Below are 16,457 nucleotides of genomic sequence, written 5' to 3' on the forward strand. Positions count from 1 at the left end.
AGCTTGGAGTTGGAGAAGAAGAAAGACGAGTAAGAGTTTCAGCCTTAACTGGACCGCTGAAAAGAGCAGGAGAAGAAAAGTGCAAATTTAGGAGGTTGATATCTAAATCATTAGGGATTGAAGTACTGCTTGATTTACCAACTCCATAGGACTTGAGAAATTTCCAAATTTTAGCTGGCTCACCCTTTTCCACTGACTCATGAATATGGTGCCGCTGTGCGTCACGGCACACCGTGCTGCAGCGATTACGTAAAGCGTGGTATTTAGCTTTGTTCTTGTCCGTGGGTTTCAGTTTAAACTTGCACTTAGCTAAATTCTTCTTCGCGATTAGAGCCCTAATGTCATCGGACAGCCAGGGAGCTGGCAGATGTTTAATTTTGATAGGTCGAATTGGAGCATGGACATCGTAAAGTTGAATGAGGAGGGAATTAAAGATCGCCACTTTGTCATCTACAGAGCCAGCATCAGCGATCACGCTCCAATCAATTTTACAGGCATCTTCACGAAGCTTGACGGAATCAAGCCGACTAAAATTGCGCTGGAGAACAATTTTTGGTTTGGGTTTAGGGGGACGAATTTTGTAAGAAAGGAAAAGTAGGTCGTGATAGGAAAAGGCTAAAGCAGAGTGTTGACTGTACTTTGCAACAAGCGAAGGAGACGATACAAAAGTGAGGTCGAGAAGTGAAGAAGTACAGTTTGGAAAGTGGTGTGTGGCATCGGACGGTAAAATAGCAAGGTTACAAGCTTCCACGAGAGATTTCAATGACCTTGAACGGAAATCATTTTTTAAAAGACAAGTGTTAAAATCTCCCATGATTATATGATGATTATAAGACGGAATGAGATCTTCGAGTACCTTTTCAAAGGAAGAGAAATAGTCAATATGTAGAGAGGGTGAGTAAAAAACTCCAAGAAGAATTTTAGCGTGAGAGATATTTAATTCGATGAAAAGGAATTCAGCGGCGTTTAGGCAAGGGGTTGAGGCAGTGATGATAGAGTACGGAATATGAGACCGAAGGTAGATGGCCACGCCACCTCCACCTTTACCAATGCGATCGTTTCGAATTATATGAAACCCTGGCAAAGAATAAGAGGTCGAAGGCAAACAAGGTTTAAACCAAGATTCTGAGACAAGGATAGCATGAATTCCGGAGAGATCAAAGGTGGTTAAAAAGTCGTTATAATGAGCGGGAATGCTTTGCGCATTAATATGTATGATGTTCAGATTCTTAGGGACATCTGCTAATTGGGTATTAAGAACGTCACGGAGAGGGGGTGGGAGACTATAAAAACTACTATCGTCATTATCCGTTGAGAAAGATGTAAAGTGGTCCGAAGATAAATCGCTTTCGCTTACCGATGTCATAAACTATAAAATAAAATATAAATTATAATAAAGATAAAAATATAATATGTATGTATATTTATAATATATAAGCTAAATAATTTTAATTATAGCTGGCACAAACCAATGAGGTTACGCCAAACTCGCTATCCACCAGCAGTTCATACACTTATAATAAAAAAAGAAATACAATATTAAAAGGAAAACATTAAAAGTAGGACAGATTACAGCTCAAGTAGCATTAAAACAGTGGAAACATAGATTAGCAGATAGTAATTTTACACAACGTGAAACAGAACGCGTCACCAGAACGGCAACAAGAAAAAAAAAAAAAAAAAAAAAGTTAGACAGCTGTCAATGTCAAGTCGCTCCGCACACGTCAGACCACAAATTCATAATATAAAATATGTGTAAAATTCACGAATGACCCACATTAAAAATCAAAAATACGTAAATAAAACAATAATTACTAAGTGGGTGGAAAAACAATTGATGGCGAGATATAATCCTGCCGAGACAAGAGTTAGAGAGCGGTTATGAGTCTTTAACAAGTACAGGCTAAACGCGCGATCTTGGATTCCTCTTGGCCCTCGCTGCGGGTGGTTGGACTGCTCCGATGGCAGCAGTAGGAGCCACCTCGGCGCGGTCCGATGTCGCCGCCGGGAACTGCTCCACATCCGCCACAGTGGTAACGCAGCATCGCTTACCCGCGGCATCAAGGACGAACACGTTGCCGTCGCGGGTCCAACAACTCCGTATTCCTAGGCGCTCACGGGCAGCCATAAAGACAGCATGACGCGGCGCCGTGAGGAACTCGGACACTGTGACACCGGTCCCCTTGAGGCACTTCTTACCGAACCAGACAGAATTCCGCACAGAAACATCGGTGAATTTCATTAGGATGCATCTCGATCTGTTATTGTGTGGCCTACCAACTCGATGACAGCGCCTCACATCATCCACCGATAGCTTGCTCTCGAGATGCCTATTCAGAAGCTCCACAGCACTTGCCGGAGAATCACCCTCAGACTCAGGCACGCCATGCAACAGCAACATTTTCCGCCGTGAACGCATCTCTTGCTGATCCAGTTGCTGTCCAAGGAAATTTACTTGCTTCTGCAAAGCATCTAGCGAACCCAGAATGAACCTTCTGAAAGCGCTGAAGTCGGCTGACACTGAAGCCACGGTGGGACTAGAAGGAGCTGCCTTATCAATTTCGCTCTGGAAGGCTGCCATCTGTTTCTTAAAGTCTTCAGCCATCTCTGACATTGATTGTTTAATAGACTCCATTGTTACAGTTTGAGGTTATGTGTTTTTGAAAGAAGTGACTGAGTTTTGCTTTACTTTTATTGAATGGAAATAATGAAGAACTGCTGGTAGGTGAGATATATTACTTAGTCATTAAAAACCAATAGATTTTTAACCAAATAGAGGCTTTAAATTATTAAAAATAAATTAAATACACAGAGGTGATGTTTATGCTTTTTCTGCACCTACCCACAGAGATGTCTGACATAGTCTCAGAAAGTTGTAAATTTGTTGAACTTACAACCTTCCCCCGCTGTACATGCATAACCGCACATTTATCGACACCAAACTCCATTCTGATGGCGGTACTGAAAACTTCTGTGGTTTTCAGTAGCACCATCAAGTCTTGGTTATTTGGCGCAAATAGTTTGAGGTCATCCATGTACAGAAGGTGAGAAATGACTTCACCCTCTCTCCGAAGCCGGCAACCTAACCCTGAATCCTTCAGCAGGGTGCTGAGGGGATTCAGAGCTAGGCAGAACCACAGGGGACTCAGACTGTCACCCTGAAATATTCCTCGCTCGATCCTTATAAAGTCCTGCGGGCCAGGACGGTCATCCCCACCACCTGGTTGACGAAGGACTGTGATCCACTGCCTCATACATGCACTTAGGAAGGATATTAAAGCTGCATCAAGTTTATACAACTCCAATACCCTTTTCAGCCATGAGTGAGGCACCGAATCATAGGCCTTCTTATAGTCAATCCAGGCGGCCGAGAGGGCCCCCCCGTTCCGACGAACTTGTTGGCATATGGTCATGTCTATGAGGAGGAGCTCTTTAGTACCACGGGACCCAACCCTACATCCATTTTGAGCGGAGGCCAAAATATTGTTTGCGACAATATGCGCGTTGATTTTTGCTCTCAAAATGGATGTAAGGAGCTTGTAGAGTGTAGGCAAGCACGTGATGGGTCTGTAGTTCTTCGCTTCCGTGGTACTACCGGACTTGTAGAGCAGGAAGGTGACACCAGTTGTTAAGAAAGGTGGGAGAGAACCAAACTCGAGGGCTTGTTGAAATTGTGCTGCCAAGCAGGCGTGCGAGCATCGGAACCATTTTAGCCAGAAGTTGTGCAATCCATGCGGCCCAGGACTATTCCAGTTCTGGGCCGTGCGGATGGCACAACTTATGTCATCGGGGTTGATGGTGACTGCCCCCATAGGTTCGATGGACTCGCACTCATGTTCAACAACACTCATCCAACTCCCCTCGGTGTGTCCGACAGGCACCGACCAGATGCTACGCCAGAAGTCAGTCATGACAGTAGCATCCGGCGTCTGCGTGTCGGACGCGCGAAGGTTGGTTTCCTCCCACCTTCGGTACACCTTCCTTTGGTCACTCTGGAAAAGACGATTCTGTTGGAATCGATCCACACGCTCTCTGTAGCGGCGAATACGGTTTGCCCATGCATAGACTTTCTGCTTTAGAAAGTCGACGCGCTCTGTGACATTGGCCATGTAGTCGCGGGGCCTGATATCCGTCCCCGCGAACGCCTGGTTCACAAAACGCATTACTCGGGGGCGATTATTGCCCCCCCTAAAGCAGATCAGCTTTGCAATGAGAGTCCTAAACGAGCTGATACGTCGCTCGATCCGCGCTTGCCATGCAGGGACACCTCCGGCGGTCCTAGGTGCACGTTCAGCGTCCGGAAACTTGACTCGAGCAACACGGCACGCCGCGATGGCACCGCAGTACATGATCGAGTGCGTATCTTCTAAATCTTTACTAGTCCGTAAATGTGGCTCTAGTAAAGCGTTTAGGGCTCCCACTATCGCTAGATTGCGTCTATTCATAGGCAGACGTGGTAATCGTGGCCTAGAGTTGGTTGTGGCACGATACTGCGTAATCGCCTCTTCCAAAGTCCTCCTCAATTGCTCATTAGCAGAAGTACTCACACTCGCACAGTCCCCATCGTCGGTATTGAAATCAACCCGCGGCACCCCCGGTGCCAGGTCGGGTGCGGGCACCGGATCCGGCGACGTGGCGGGCAGATTTCGCACCGAAGTAGAGTCCGCGCGAGCAGAGAGAGCCTCCTGGCGAAGCTGATCAAGTGTCGCGTCATCCAACCGCTTTAACCGTTGAATGACGCGCACCTGATCCGATAGTCGCTGCTCCGATACGGTGATGGTAGGTTCAAGAGCCTGAAACGATACGCGGACAGTCGGGTTCCCCCCACTGTAGCCCCATAGTAGGCGCGCATGACGTTCTCATTCATCGATTGAGTCCATCGCATGCGACGCACTACACCACCGGCAGCGGGAGCCGTGGGCGGGGCAGGATGTCCCGCAGGCCCCAAGCGTGCCGGCAGCGGTGGCCGCCCTCGTCGCGCAGGTGGTCGTGGCGGCGGCGGCGGCGGCGGCCCGCTCTCGTCGCTGGATCCGTCTGTGTCAGGCGCCGTTGCAAACTCGTCGCCTGACGACGATGTGGACGAGGAACTGGACGAGGCGGGCGGGGGTGGTGGTCGTGCGCTTGATGTTACCGCTTTAGTTCGACTCCTTGTTATCATTTCTAATAATTTTGTAGTTTTGCCGGTGAAGTATGACAAATGTCAACACGGTTGTAATGCGACTGCGACCCATTATTATTATTATTATTATTTATTATTTGTAATGCAGGCAGGCAGTTTAAACAACTGATAATGCCTGTATCCAGAGTCATAAACCGAGTTCTCAGTGTTGAGTAGAATTTGCTTTGTGCTTATCTAATTTATTCTTAAACCCATTGACACTTTGGGCCGCTACTACATCCATAAATTGTCCTTAGTTAGAACTAAGGACTAGTTTAAAATATCTTAATACAAGTAGGTATACCTGTTGTACCAAGGTACAACATGTATTTTTGCAACTGAAGGAACAATTTAAAATATTTAAATTATACTCATCGTCTTGGACTAAGTACTTAAATACATCTTAAGCGATGTTCATAAATCTATATCAACTGCAGGTAATATAGGATCAACCTGCGGCTTCGTCACCGGCTTCAGCTTCGTATCCGTGCTCGAATTCTTCTACTTCTTCACCGTGAAGTTGTTCCGCGAAGTGCACGCACGCCGGCAACAGCAGAGACAACGATATCTCACCGCCATTCAACCTCCCACTCCCCACTTCAAGCCCATCACGATATATCGGCCTATTTACTGGAACGAGCTGGGGAATAATGTGCAGAAAAGTCAACAGGAGTATCAATAAATAACAGATAAAGAAATTTAGAGATGACCAAATCGATGCTGTAAGACGATAATCATGAATTGAGGAATCAAGGGTTTATTTGCATGACAATTTGATAAATATTAATTATATTTATATTAGTATATTACAGATGTTTTGCTTTTTACACAAAAAAATTGAATTCAAACGGGTGATATTACCTGTAAAAAATTACCTAGTTATAATAACCTTATAACTAGGTACTTAATTTTTTTACAGCCAGATTATATCACCCGTTTGAATTATCCTAATTTTCAGTGATCGGTTAATTGGTCGGAGACGGAGGTCAGACGGACTTGACAAAACTATAAGGGTTCCGCTTTTGTCATTTTGGCTACGAAACTTAAAATAATTTTGAAGGCACAGTGATTTCGCTTAATTTTTTTTTATTGCAAATTTTGAAAAAAGGATAACCTATAAAACCTCGTTTTTTATTGTGTCAATAACATACTAAAAAATCATGGAGAAGAGAATGGAAAATGTTTAGAATTAAAATAGTACATTTCGTGTATCGAATGACGTTTTTTAATACAGTTGCGAAAAAATAAGAAAAACAACAAGGAATTCAAAACTTTTATATTATTAATTCTGTGACATCATTGACATTGACATTATGAAGAGGTGTTTTTTTAGCTGGGTGTTATTATTATTGAACCCACTTCAGTGAAAGTTTTTTTTTAAATGCATGTTCTATAAGACAGAAACAATTGTAAATATAAAACATTGTACTAATATTACCCAATTATTTGTGTATCGAACATTTATAACTTGTACAAAACAATATCGAATGTTGCCTTTGGAAACTTAAAGCAGAAAAAAAACGCCTCTTCTTTGACAGGCGTTCCGTTCCATTCAGACAACTTATTAAGAACGGTTTTTCAATATTCAATATATAAAAAAATAGACGTGTTATAATGATGAAAAGGTAAGTAATAAAATATGAAATATGTATATTTTTCGTATTCTTACATTAACAGTAGGTTTTTATGTTGATTACGACATTTAAAGGAAACTAATATTAACACTTATCAATAAGTAGTCATAAATTGGAACAAGAATAAATTTAAAAAAATTGGAAAAGTAAAAAGCACTAGTTCGCGAAAACCAACTTTCCGCACGCTAAACAGCTACGTAAAGTAGCACTTTTTGAGCAACTGTATTAAAAACGTTTTTTTTCTTTTTGTATGGACGAGTACCCTCTTAACCAAAAGGTTTGAAAATTACAATCTATTTATTGTTAAAAACCACACAGACCACCAAAAATACATACCTTTGTATTAGACAATGTACCTTTAATATTTTCAATTAAGAAATAATTAGCGAGTAATCGCTTATCTGAAATAAATCAAAGCGCACGCAGATAGGCATTATAATAACGACAGATAAATCAAACATCTGCGTAGTTTCCACGCTGGCGCCGATAAAATCTCTTTGTACCAAGCTTTACTATGGAATGGGATACGCAATTAGTCTGAATTATTTATTACCTTATCAAGGTTCAAGATCGCAAGCTCGCACCACGCTATTAGGTTTATTCGATATTATAATTATACTGCTGAAGAGTAGAGTCGAAATTGTAGCTTTTTAATTGGTATTGATAAGAGCTTTCGAGAGCTATGCTTCGTAATATCTAATACCAATGGAGTTTTATGGCATGATTTGACGCACTAATAAAATAATTTGGATGTGAATCGTACGCGTTTTATTTTGAATCGTGTCGAGAAACGTGCAACATGGATATAAAGATGAAAAGATATGTCGACATTTGGTGGAATGGTATCAAAAGTTTGCCTGACACTACTTCTATACACGGTTTCAGATTTATCGCCGATTCTAAGAGACATTGGGTTGAAAGGTAAGATATTTAAATATCTAATGCAAAGAAATTTTCTCCGGCTGTAGAATTAAGAGTTTTTCCCAAGGGACTGCAGTATGGAGTTCTTTAATAAGGAGTGTACAGAGTCAGCAACACGCATGTAACACCCCTGAAGTTGCAGGCGTCCAAAGGCCACAGTAATCGCTTACCACCAGGCGGACCGTATGCTTCTTTGCCATATAAGTAGTATAAAAAAAGCCAGTCCACTGTTGTTTCAGTTTAAAATAGTTTAGTTTCATTATTATATTAAACATATTAATAACGGGTCACTCACGTATTTTAAGTCGCAAACGCTCGACATGTTTCACTCCGTAAGGAGCGTCATCAGACGTAGCGTAGCGTAGTTTCATTATTATTTATTTCGTGTGCTCTATTACTTATTGTTGGTGCTTTGACATATCACAGGATCTTCTGGTTAATATTCGTCGCAATGTCCTGGTACGGGTCATCTCTTCTTATAGAGGCTCAGTACTACGCTTTCCAGAATAATCCCATTTCTTTTGTGGTGGAAACCACGTACAAAGACTGGCAAACTCACTTTCCATCCGTGGCGGTCTGCGAACATGACAATTCCGCTCGTATTGAACATGTTTCTGATATGTAAGTACAAAGTATCTAAACGTAGTATGTATTATTGTACACCAGGGTGCAGCCAAGGTGGCACTCGTTTATCGAAAACGCCAATCGAAAAGACAGATTCAAACGAAAATTCACAAATCTATTTATCATTATTTATTTATTACCATATTTTATATGTGAAATGACGACAAGCAAGAATAAAAATTGTTGTTATACTGCATCTTATTTAAGGCTTTGGGGAGAAGATCACGATTTTAACATGGAAGAAGTTTTAAAAGAACTGGCTTATTTCAAAGGGATAACTTATTACACGTCGCAATTCTGTGGCTTGGAGGACCCGTTGCCTGACTGCGTCAAAAGCAACCTCAGTTACTACGCCAATCTGGTACGAATACAAATCTTCCTAGTATTTTTCGTCACCTGGCTTCCATTTAGCTGAAGGAAATTCCACATAATTAAGATCAATGAGGAGTAGACCGTGTATCAGGTAAGACTGTCTACAAGCTCTTTCGTCGCTTCTAACTCTTGCGTTTGTACCCTTCTTACAGAAGGTTGGTAGAACAGAAGGAGCGAAGCTCTTTTTTTCTGACTGCGTCTGAGTGAAGAAAGTATTCAAATACAAGTTATTTCCCTATGACGGTCTTCCCAACCAAACATTTTATATGCCGATCTCCTCTTCATTTACTTTATATAGATATATGACAACTTTTAGAGAAACTGTCTGCTTTGTAATTTAATCTAGACACTGACGTTCCATCCTCAGTCTAATATCCGTTTTCCTTTTGATGTATGAAATTTAAAAAAAAGGCAATGACCGCGAGTCAGTATCTATTTTAATTTAAAATATTAGAAGGTAAAGCGGTCATTACTTCATTTCAACATAAATAAGAAATAAGTATTTATGATAATTGCAAGCAGGTTTTTACTTTATAGCTAAAGTACCTTGTCTAACTAATTAAACGTTTTCGAAGGACAATGTTAATTTCCCTGGCCTTTTTCTAACTACCAATAGCTACCTTAAAATATCTAAAGTGCACTACATACCTAGTTTAAGATTTATGGAAATCGGGTAAAACAGAACTTATGAACATCCAATTAAAATGGAGATAGTGTTTTGTTTGGATGTAAATTAACACTGAATTAAGACAATACCTTTATTTACTTATCCAAATGAAATGAAATATGTATTTCAATTAATTTTAGGTTAGGACTCCTTGTGAAGAGATGTTGACCAACTGTTCTTGGAACGATGAACCTTTCAGTTGCTGTGCATACTTCAGACCTTTGGACACAGAACTTGGCACATGTTTTGCCGTTAATACAATACAAGGAAGGCAAGTAAATATTCAAAGTAAGAGTAGATCTCCAAATCCTGATTAAACTACTTACATATTTTCTTAATTTTAGTTGTTACCGTTATATATTGTATAAACATTGTTTTTATTTTATTTCCTGTCACGTTCAGAGTAACACCTCCCAAAGATAACTTTTACGTTTCTTTATGGATTATTTTATCTTGGGGCACGGTTGTACCCCCGCCAAGACGAGCCAAGCCAAGTCATATATTTTGACTAAGGTGTAGAATTTGTGAAGTTCGGGCTTGTAGAGTTAGAGCGTGTAGAGTTGGAAGCTTGGCTCTACATGAGATCTGATAACTTTTTGACAGTGCAAGATATATGGTCGTCTTGGCAACATTATACATGAAAATGTTTTTGGTGGGATTAATATTACTATTAATAAATAGGTACCTATGTAAGTTTTGGGCCACAGTTGAGATCTTCTGTATAATTTTCAGTTCATTTAAAATAGACACACATCAAACTTGATTAAATAAAGACCTAATGTTTCAGAGATCCCAATCCGCCTATGTTCCCTATGATAAGTAATAGAACCACTGGTCCGGGAGCTATAAAATTTAACGTGATGGTAAGCGCCAACGTCTATGTTTTAAACGCAGAAGACGTGCCATCCCAGACGACACTGGGTTCGGACGTGCTGATAATCGCTCCTGAAGTTTCCCAAAAGTAAGTTAGATCGCATTATAATGTAGGAATGTGAAGTTCATTATAATGACTAGGTATTTACGAAGTTACCGACTATAATTACAGACGTTACATTTCAATACGAACCATTGCTAACGACGAGGCTGCTCGCTTCATTTCTCCAGTAAAAAGGAAATGTAGGTATACAGACGAAAATTTCCTGGATGTATATCGTCACTATTCCTACAGTGCTTGTACGGTTCAGTGCAGAAAAGACGCGCAGATCAGATTCTGTAATTGCACAAATTATTTCACGCCTAACGTCCCAGAGCATCTAAAGTGCGACGTCAATGGCATCATTTGCCTTAATAACCACATTAATGAACTGTCGGTAAGTTTCTTTACGAACTGCGTAGTTTCTTAGTCACACCCAAGTCGTGATTAATTTGACCCTTTTTCAACAATTTGACATTTAACAATTAGGAAAGACCATGATTCGTGCCAGAAATTGATTAACCTGCTAGGTTCTGCCCGCGACTTATTTTTGCGTTTTTCAATTAGCTCCATGCATGATTTTTTTTTAAATTTTTGTAAGCATAATTTATATCGTTTGGACACCGGAAAAAATAAAAATATTGTTGTAAACCTTCACAATATTTTATTAACGCATTCACTGCCAGGGGGTGTGGCCAAGGAACAAACTTGTATGACGGTGAACGCACATGTGCGTTGGGGGCAGTGAATGTTTTAAAAATATTTAAAATTTTGAGCGGTTGAAACGTTCATATTTTTTGGCGCGAATTTGACAGAGCGTGATGACGTCACACGTTGGACTTATGTGAACTAATCTGTCGAACGCGTGACGTCACGTGACGTTTCGCACGTTTCGCTCACTAGCTTTTCGCGGGCAAAGTTTGTACTTGTTATTTATTATTTTAAGCATCATCATCATTCGCTTGCCCTTGTCCCATTCACTTGGGGTCGGCGCGGCATGTCTTTTTCTTCCATACCTCTCTGTCACCCGTCATCTCATCATTCACTTGCGTTAGTTTCATATCATCTTTCACACAGTCCATCCACCTTTTCCTCGGTTTTCCTCCTCGTACCTCCCTCCACATTCATTCTTAATATCTTTCTCGTCACATGACTTTCATCCCTCCGCATCACATGCCCGTACCATGCTAGGCGATTTGCACTTACTTTTTCTGTTATGCGTGCAACTTTCAGGCTTCCTCTTATATACTCATTTCTTGTCCTATCCATTCTCGTCACGCCACACATCCACCTTAACATTCTCATCTCCGCTACATGCAATCTCTTTTCATTCGTCACCTTTAGGGCCCAACACTCTGATTAGACATGCGAGCCGGGTGCGAAACAGTCGGCGGCGGCGCGCCGGCAAAATTTTCGCGGCGGCGGCGTCTAGCCGGCGGCTCGTTTTTGATTTCTACCCTAATCTAACTTTTAGGCTGAAATCAAGCCATACTAACAGTTTAGACAATCTGACTATGATAAAGAATATTCGAATGATGTTGATGACTTAACGATTGATCATTGTTGTAAAAATAAAAGAATACATGAATCAATTATACGTTTTTAAATTATTTAGTCGTCTGCGTCTGCACACACTGCAGCAGTCTTTGCACACACGATAATTATCGTGGATAAATATAATTTTATTGACACGCTGGGGCATCAGGCGTGATCTTTTTGCCGTGAGCACTAGTCCCGCAACAGAAAATACCCGCTCTCTCGGTGAGCTTGTGGCAGGGACACAAAGCATCGCTCTAGCCAAAGTTGACAGCAACGGAAAAGAGGTTGTTCTTTTTTATTTTCAAAAAGATAGCAGGTCGACATCATCAAGTTCAGTGGGACCGTCAGCTGCTAGATATTTCCACGTTTCTTAATCAATTGCATCTTCGTTTTGAAAGCCAATACTGTTGTAAGAGCAATGCTTCTTGGCTAACTTTAACAACAGCTGAGAAGAGCTTGTGTCCTTTGTTTTACGGACAGGGACAGTACTAGTGCTAGGAACTACTGCTTGAGTAGTCTCGCTGTCACTGGTTTCCACAATATCCTTAAAATACCCAGCCAGAAATGATGCACGAGTCATATTATGCTTTTCAAGATACACATCTATCTCCGTCAGTCCCATGAACCCGTAGTCTAGCAGAGCTGTTGCTATGGTTGCTTTTGTTGTAGGGAACCTCTTGTCAACTTGCTTCATCATATTTCTTTTCAAGGACAGCATTATGATAAAGGTTTCGTCTTCTGGGATAGAATTCAACACATCCTTTATTTCGGACTTGAAAACCAATGCCACATTCAAGGTGCAAGCTTTCTGCGATTGCAGCAGTGGATCATGCTCTTGAGCATTTCAAGTACGCTATGCCAACGTGTTGGTGTTGCTAATTTAATACTTGGAACGTGATCCAAGTTTAATTGGATTGGATTATCCAACCCGCCAACCCGATGCTGTCCATCGTTTTGGGTAAATAAATCCTGTTCCTGTTCTTCATCAGAAATAGGGTCATTTTTATCATCTTCGAAAGTGCGCGCTGGCTTTTCAAGTAAACGAAAGTATTGCACTTGGGAATCGGCTTCTTTTTCTAAATCTGGTAAACGGTACCGTACGGCTTTTAAATTTTTTTGCGCTGGCCAATCGCGGGTGAGCTTGATAATGCTGTCGCGGCGCGAATTTCGAAAAGGCCGGCGGCGGCGGCGGCGCGCCACCTCTTCATGGCGGCGGCTAGCCGGCGCGGCTCGCATATCTAACTCTGATCCATACATGACGACAGATCTTATAATCGTTTTATAAATTTTACCCTTCAACCGAAGGGGCATACGGGCGTCACAAATGGTTTCCGTAACCATTTCATCCATCCTGTGCTAATCCGGTTTTTCACGTCACGGTCAATATCGCCATCGCACTGTATGAGCGAACCGAGGTACTTGAAGTCGGAGCAGACCGGCAATGTAACGCTATCGAGTTCTATGGCAGCAAAACTGGAGAGACCGCCAAAATCGCAGAACATGTGTTCTGTTTTAGATCTGCTGATCTTTAGGCCAACATTCTCCAATTTCTCAAGTCTGCTCTGCACCTCTAGTTCGTTTTCACCTACAAGAACAATGTCATCAGCAAACAGCATACACCAAGGTGCCTCCTCCTGTATGTCCGACGACAAAGCGTCCATAATTAGCAGGAAGAGGAGAGGAGAGGCTTAAAGCCGATCCCTGGTGCAAGCCTACTGTGACACTGAACCTGTCGGTGGTGCCAGCAGCTGACCGTACGCGTGTACAACATCGGTTGTACATTGACCGGATTAGCTCCACATACTTCCCAGGCACGCATTTCTCTTACAGAGTCCACCACAAAACCTCTCGGGGTACTCGATCGTATGCTTTTTCGAGGTCAACAAACACCATATGCAGGTTCTTTTTGGCATGTCTGTATTTTTCGCACATTTGGCGAAGTGCAAAAATGGCGTCTGTTGTACCTCTCCCCGGCATAAACCCGAACTGGTTTTCCCATATTTTTATGCTATGGGACATGAGCTTTATTCCTCTATAGTTGTTGCATTCATGTACATCCCCTTTGTTTTTAAAAATGGGCACCAGCAAACTGTCGCACCATTCGTCGGGGATTGTTTCTTCATGCAACAACTTATTGAAGAATAAAGTCAGCCACATACATCCATCCTCACGCAATAACTTCCATACCTCTCCTAGTATAACATCTGGTCCTACAGATTTTCCATTTTTCATACTTCTCACAGCCATTCTTACTTCATCCATACATATTTCTTTCACTGCACCCATATTTATCAGCCTGTGCTCTAGCACCCTGCCCCATTCATTTTCTTCATTCATCAACCTTTCGAAGTAGACTCCAACGTTCTTTTATCGCTTCATCTTTCGTAATCACCTTACCTGCATCATCTTTCACACATTTTATATGAGCCATATCCCGAGAACTTCTTTCTCTCGCTTTCGCTAGGCGGTACAGCTGCTTTTCGCCTTTAGGGCTATTTAAAGACTCGTACAAATTGTCCTGTGCTGCGGTTCTGACTATAGCAACTGCACGCTTTGCTTTCTTCTTACATTCTATATACTCTGTCCTCTTTATTTCCTTCTCAACTTTCTGCCCAGTTTCAACACTTTGCCATTCTTTAAATGCCTGCTTCTTTTTCTTTAATACTTTAATAATTCCACCACCACGTTTCCTTATCTATCACACCTTTCCCTTTCGACTCTCCCAAGACATCTTTTGCTACTCTCCGTATATAATTTGCCATCTCGTTCCAACATTCGTTTGCATTCAATCCTTCCATTCCATTCATTTCTATCATTTTATCTATCACACGTTCTTTAAACTTTATAGCACATTCATTCTTCTCTAGCATATGCCATCTTATCTTTGCAGGGGGCCGTTCGGTTCTGATACAAAACTGGATTTTAATGTTTACATCGATTACAAGCAGCCTATGCTGTGAAGTAAGGTGTTCTCCTGGTATTATTTTACTGTCTTTGATACAGTTGATCTTATATCGCTTCACAAGGAAATAATCAATCTGCGTGGCGTGATTGCCACTTTTGTAGGTTATCAGGTGTTCATCCCTTTTTTGGAACCAGTTATTGGCGATTGCCATGTCCAAGGCAGTAGCTGCTTGCAGCAATGCTTCACCCTGCGTGTTACGTGTTCCGAAACTTTAAGCATATAGCATATAATAACGGAAATGGAACGGAATGCATTTGTAATGTGATAACGGCAACAAACATCCGAATAAAAAATAATACGTTCAAATATAAACTTCATGCATGAGGCTAATTCTACCCCCCTTTCACTGTCCTTTCCCGGGCCTTACATTATTTCCATATTAGTGCTAGCGGTACGCCAAAAAACGCTGCAAATTGTGTTAAAAGCATGAAAATCGGTACGATCGATCTTTAGGCCATTTGAATTAAAACGTTAATAGGTACCAGGCAGATATTAGTATGGATTTACTATTTAGTATTAAGTCATAACTTACCCTGAATTTTACAATTTTAAAATTAAAAAACGCGGCCAAGTGCGAGTCGGACTCGGCCACGAAGAGTTCCGTACCATTACGCAAAAAAACGGCAAAAAAAAAAACACGTTTGTTGTATGGGATTTATTTTATTCTGTTTTTTTAGTTTTTGTTATAGCGGCAACAGAAATACATCAACTGTTTAGCTATCAAGGTTCAATGATATACAGCCTGGTGACAGACGAACAGACGGACGGACAGCGAAGTCTTAGTAATAGGTCCCGTTTTTACCCTTTGGGTACGGAACCCTAAAATCTAATTTAAATAACTAAAAAGATCTTACGATTTGCAACCATTATAAAAGTTCTGTCTACTAACAGTCGTTGAAATAATTGTTATCTAACATCTAGGTACTGAAAGCTAAATGGTCAAATCGTCCCGGCTTGTACTGCGATTGTTTACCGTCATGCACAGAGGCAGAGATATCTGTCGTCAAAGATTTCAAATACACCGCCTCAACAGAGTTTACTGCCGTCCATATCGAGCTAGCTATACTACCAAGCGAGCGATATAAGAGAAACGTTGTCAGAGGCATTCTTGATCTTGTGGGTAAGTGAGAACAGCTAGGATCACCACTACTACCTACAATCTTTCAGACAAATTTCGCTCGACGATTTGTTTCGTTCCCATTTTTTTTCTTACCTAAATAAGCTACGTGCATGCTAAGCTTCATGCTTCCTGTCAGATGGAACGATACTTTTGAAATGTGGTTAGAAATGGAACTACACAAAAATTTCTCATATGTATTTGATTTTCCATTTTCAGTATCCACGGGTGGCACAGGCGGACTGTTTCTCGGCGCTAGCATCCTGAGTTTTGTGGAATTCGTGTACATACTATTGCTGCGTCCCTTTTTCGATATTTACAGCCAGCGAGGTGTCGACCATTGGCATAGGAAGTTTGGTAACCGTCGGTTGGAAGACAACAAGTTTGTACCCAACAAGGAGTGGAGCTATCATGAAAGGAATGTTGGAGCTGGTTTAAACCAAGTGAAACGGCGGGTTTTCAAAAGTTAGATTTAATCAAGTTAACATCTGTAGATAAAATAGTGACATATTAAAATGTTAAATTTAATAATTATGCACTATACCGA

General features: G+C 41.3%; 4 protein-coding genes across 4 annotated transcripts in view; 3 read left to right on the forward strand and 1 right to left on the reverse strand.

The window, feature by feature from the left end:
• LOC134746080 (sodium channel protein Nach-like) overlaps window positions 1-5,881 on the forward strand; it is a 29,930-nt gene extending 24,049 nt beyond the window's left edge. Inside the window, exon 11 of the mRNA XM_063680315.1 lies at window positions 5,596-5,881. Within this exon, the coding sequence (XP_063536385.1) occupies window positions 5,596-5,840 (245 nt within the window). The 3' untranslated portion in view covers window positions 5,841-5,881. The remainder of the gene's footprint in view (window positions 1-5,595) is intronic.
• Window positions 1,904-2,714, reverse strand: LOC134745818 (uncharacterized). Its single transcript, XM_063679907.1, has one exon. The coding sequence runs from the start codon at window positions 2,633-2,635 to the stop codon at window positions 1,904-1,906; it is 732 nt and encodes a 243-aa protein (XP_063535977.1). The 5' UTR covers window positions 2,636-2,714.
• Window positions 5,882-8,110: 2,229 nt separating the features above from the next.
• LOC134745859 (uncharacterized) lies at window positions 8,111-9,693 on the forward strand. Its single transcript, XM_063679951.1, has 3 exons — window positions 8,111-8,334; window positions 8,545-8,698; window positions 9,517-9,693. Exons 1-3 carry the CDS (start codon window positions 8,165-8,167, stop codon window positions 9,691-9,693), a joined length of 501 nt encoding a protein of 166 aa, XP_063536021.1. The 5' UTR covers window positions 8,111-8,164.
• Window positions 9,694-10,169: 476 nt separating this feature from the next.
• On the forward strand, window positions 10,170-16,416 carry LOC134746091 (pickpocket protein 28-like). Its single transcript, XM_063680336.1, has 4 exons — window positions 10,170-10,337; window positions 10,422-10,686; window positions 15,715-15,913; window positions 16,130-16,416. Exons 1-4 carry the CDS (start codon window positions 10,180-10,182, stop codon window positions 16,378-16,380), a joined length of 873 nt encoding a protein of 290 aa, XP_063536406.1. The 5' UTR covers window positions 10,170-10,179; the 3' UTR covers window positions 16,381-16,416.
• Window positions 16,417-16,457: the final 41 nt, after the last annotated feature.

Source organism: Cydia strobilella, chromosome 12, assembly GCF_947568885.1.
Source record: "Cydia strobilella chromosome 12, ilCydStro3.1, whole genome shotgun sequence".
NCBI lineage: Eukaryota > Metazoa > Arthropoda > Insecta > Lepidoptera > Tortricidae > Cydia > Cydia strobilella.

Bases quoted from the DNA above. Each gene is read 5' to 3' on its own strand.
- LOC134746091 (XM_063680336.1), top strand. From the start codon at position 10,180: ATGTTCCCTATGATAAGTAATAGAACCACTGGTCCGGGAGCTATAAAA. The intron at 10,338-10,421 runs GTAAGTTAGATC...CTATAATTACAG, and splicing joins GCTCCTGAAGTTTCCCAAAA to ACGTTACATTTCAATACGAA. The intron at 15,914-16,129 runs GTAAGTGAGAAC...TTCCATTTTCAG, and splicing joins AGGCATTCTTGATCTTGTGG to TATCCACGGGTGGCACAGGC.
- LOC134745859 (XM_063679951.1), top strand. From the start codon at position 8,165: ATGTCCTGGTACGGGTCATCTCTTCTTATAGAGGCTCAGTACTACGCT. The intron at 8,335-8,544 runs GTAAGTACAAAG...ATCTTATTTAAG, and splicing joins ATTGAACATGTTTCTGATAT to GCTTTGGGGAGAAGATCACG. The intron at 8,699-9,516 runs GTACGAATACAA...AATTAATTTTAG, and splicing joins TCAGTTACTACGCCAATCTG to GTTAGGACTCCTTGTGAAGA.
- LOC134745818 (XM_063679907.1), bottom strand. From the start codon at position 2,635: ATGGAGTCTATTAAACAATCAATGTCAGAGATGGCTGAAGACTTTAAG.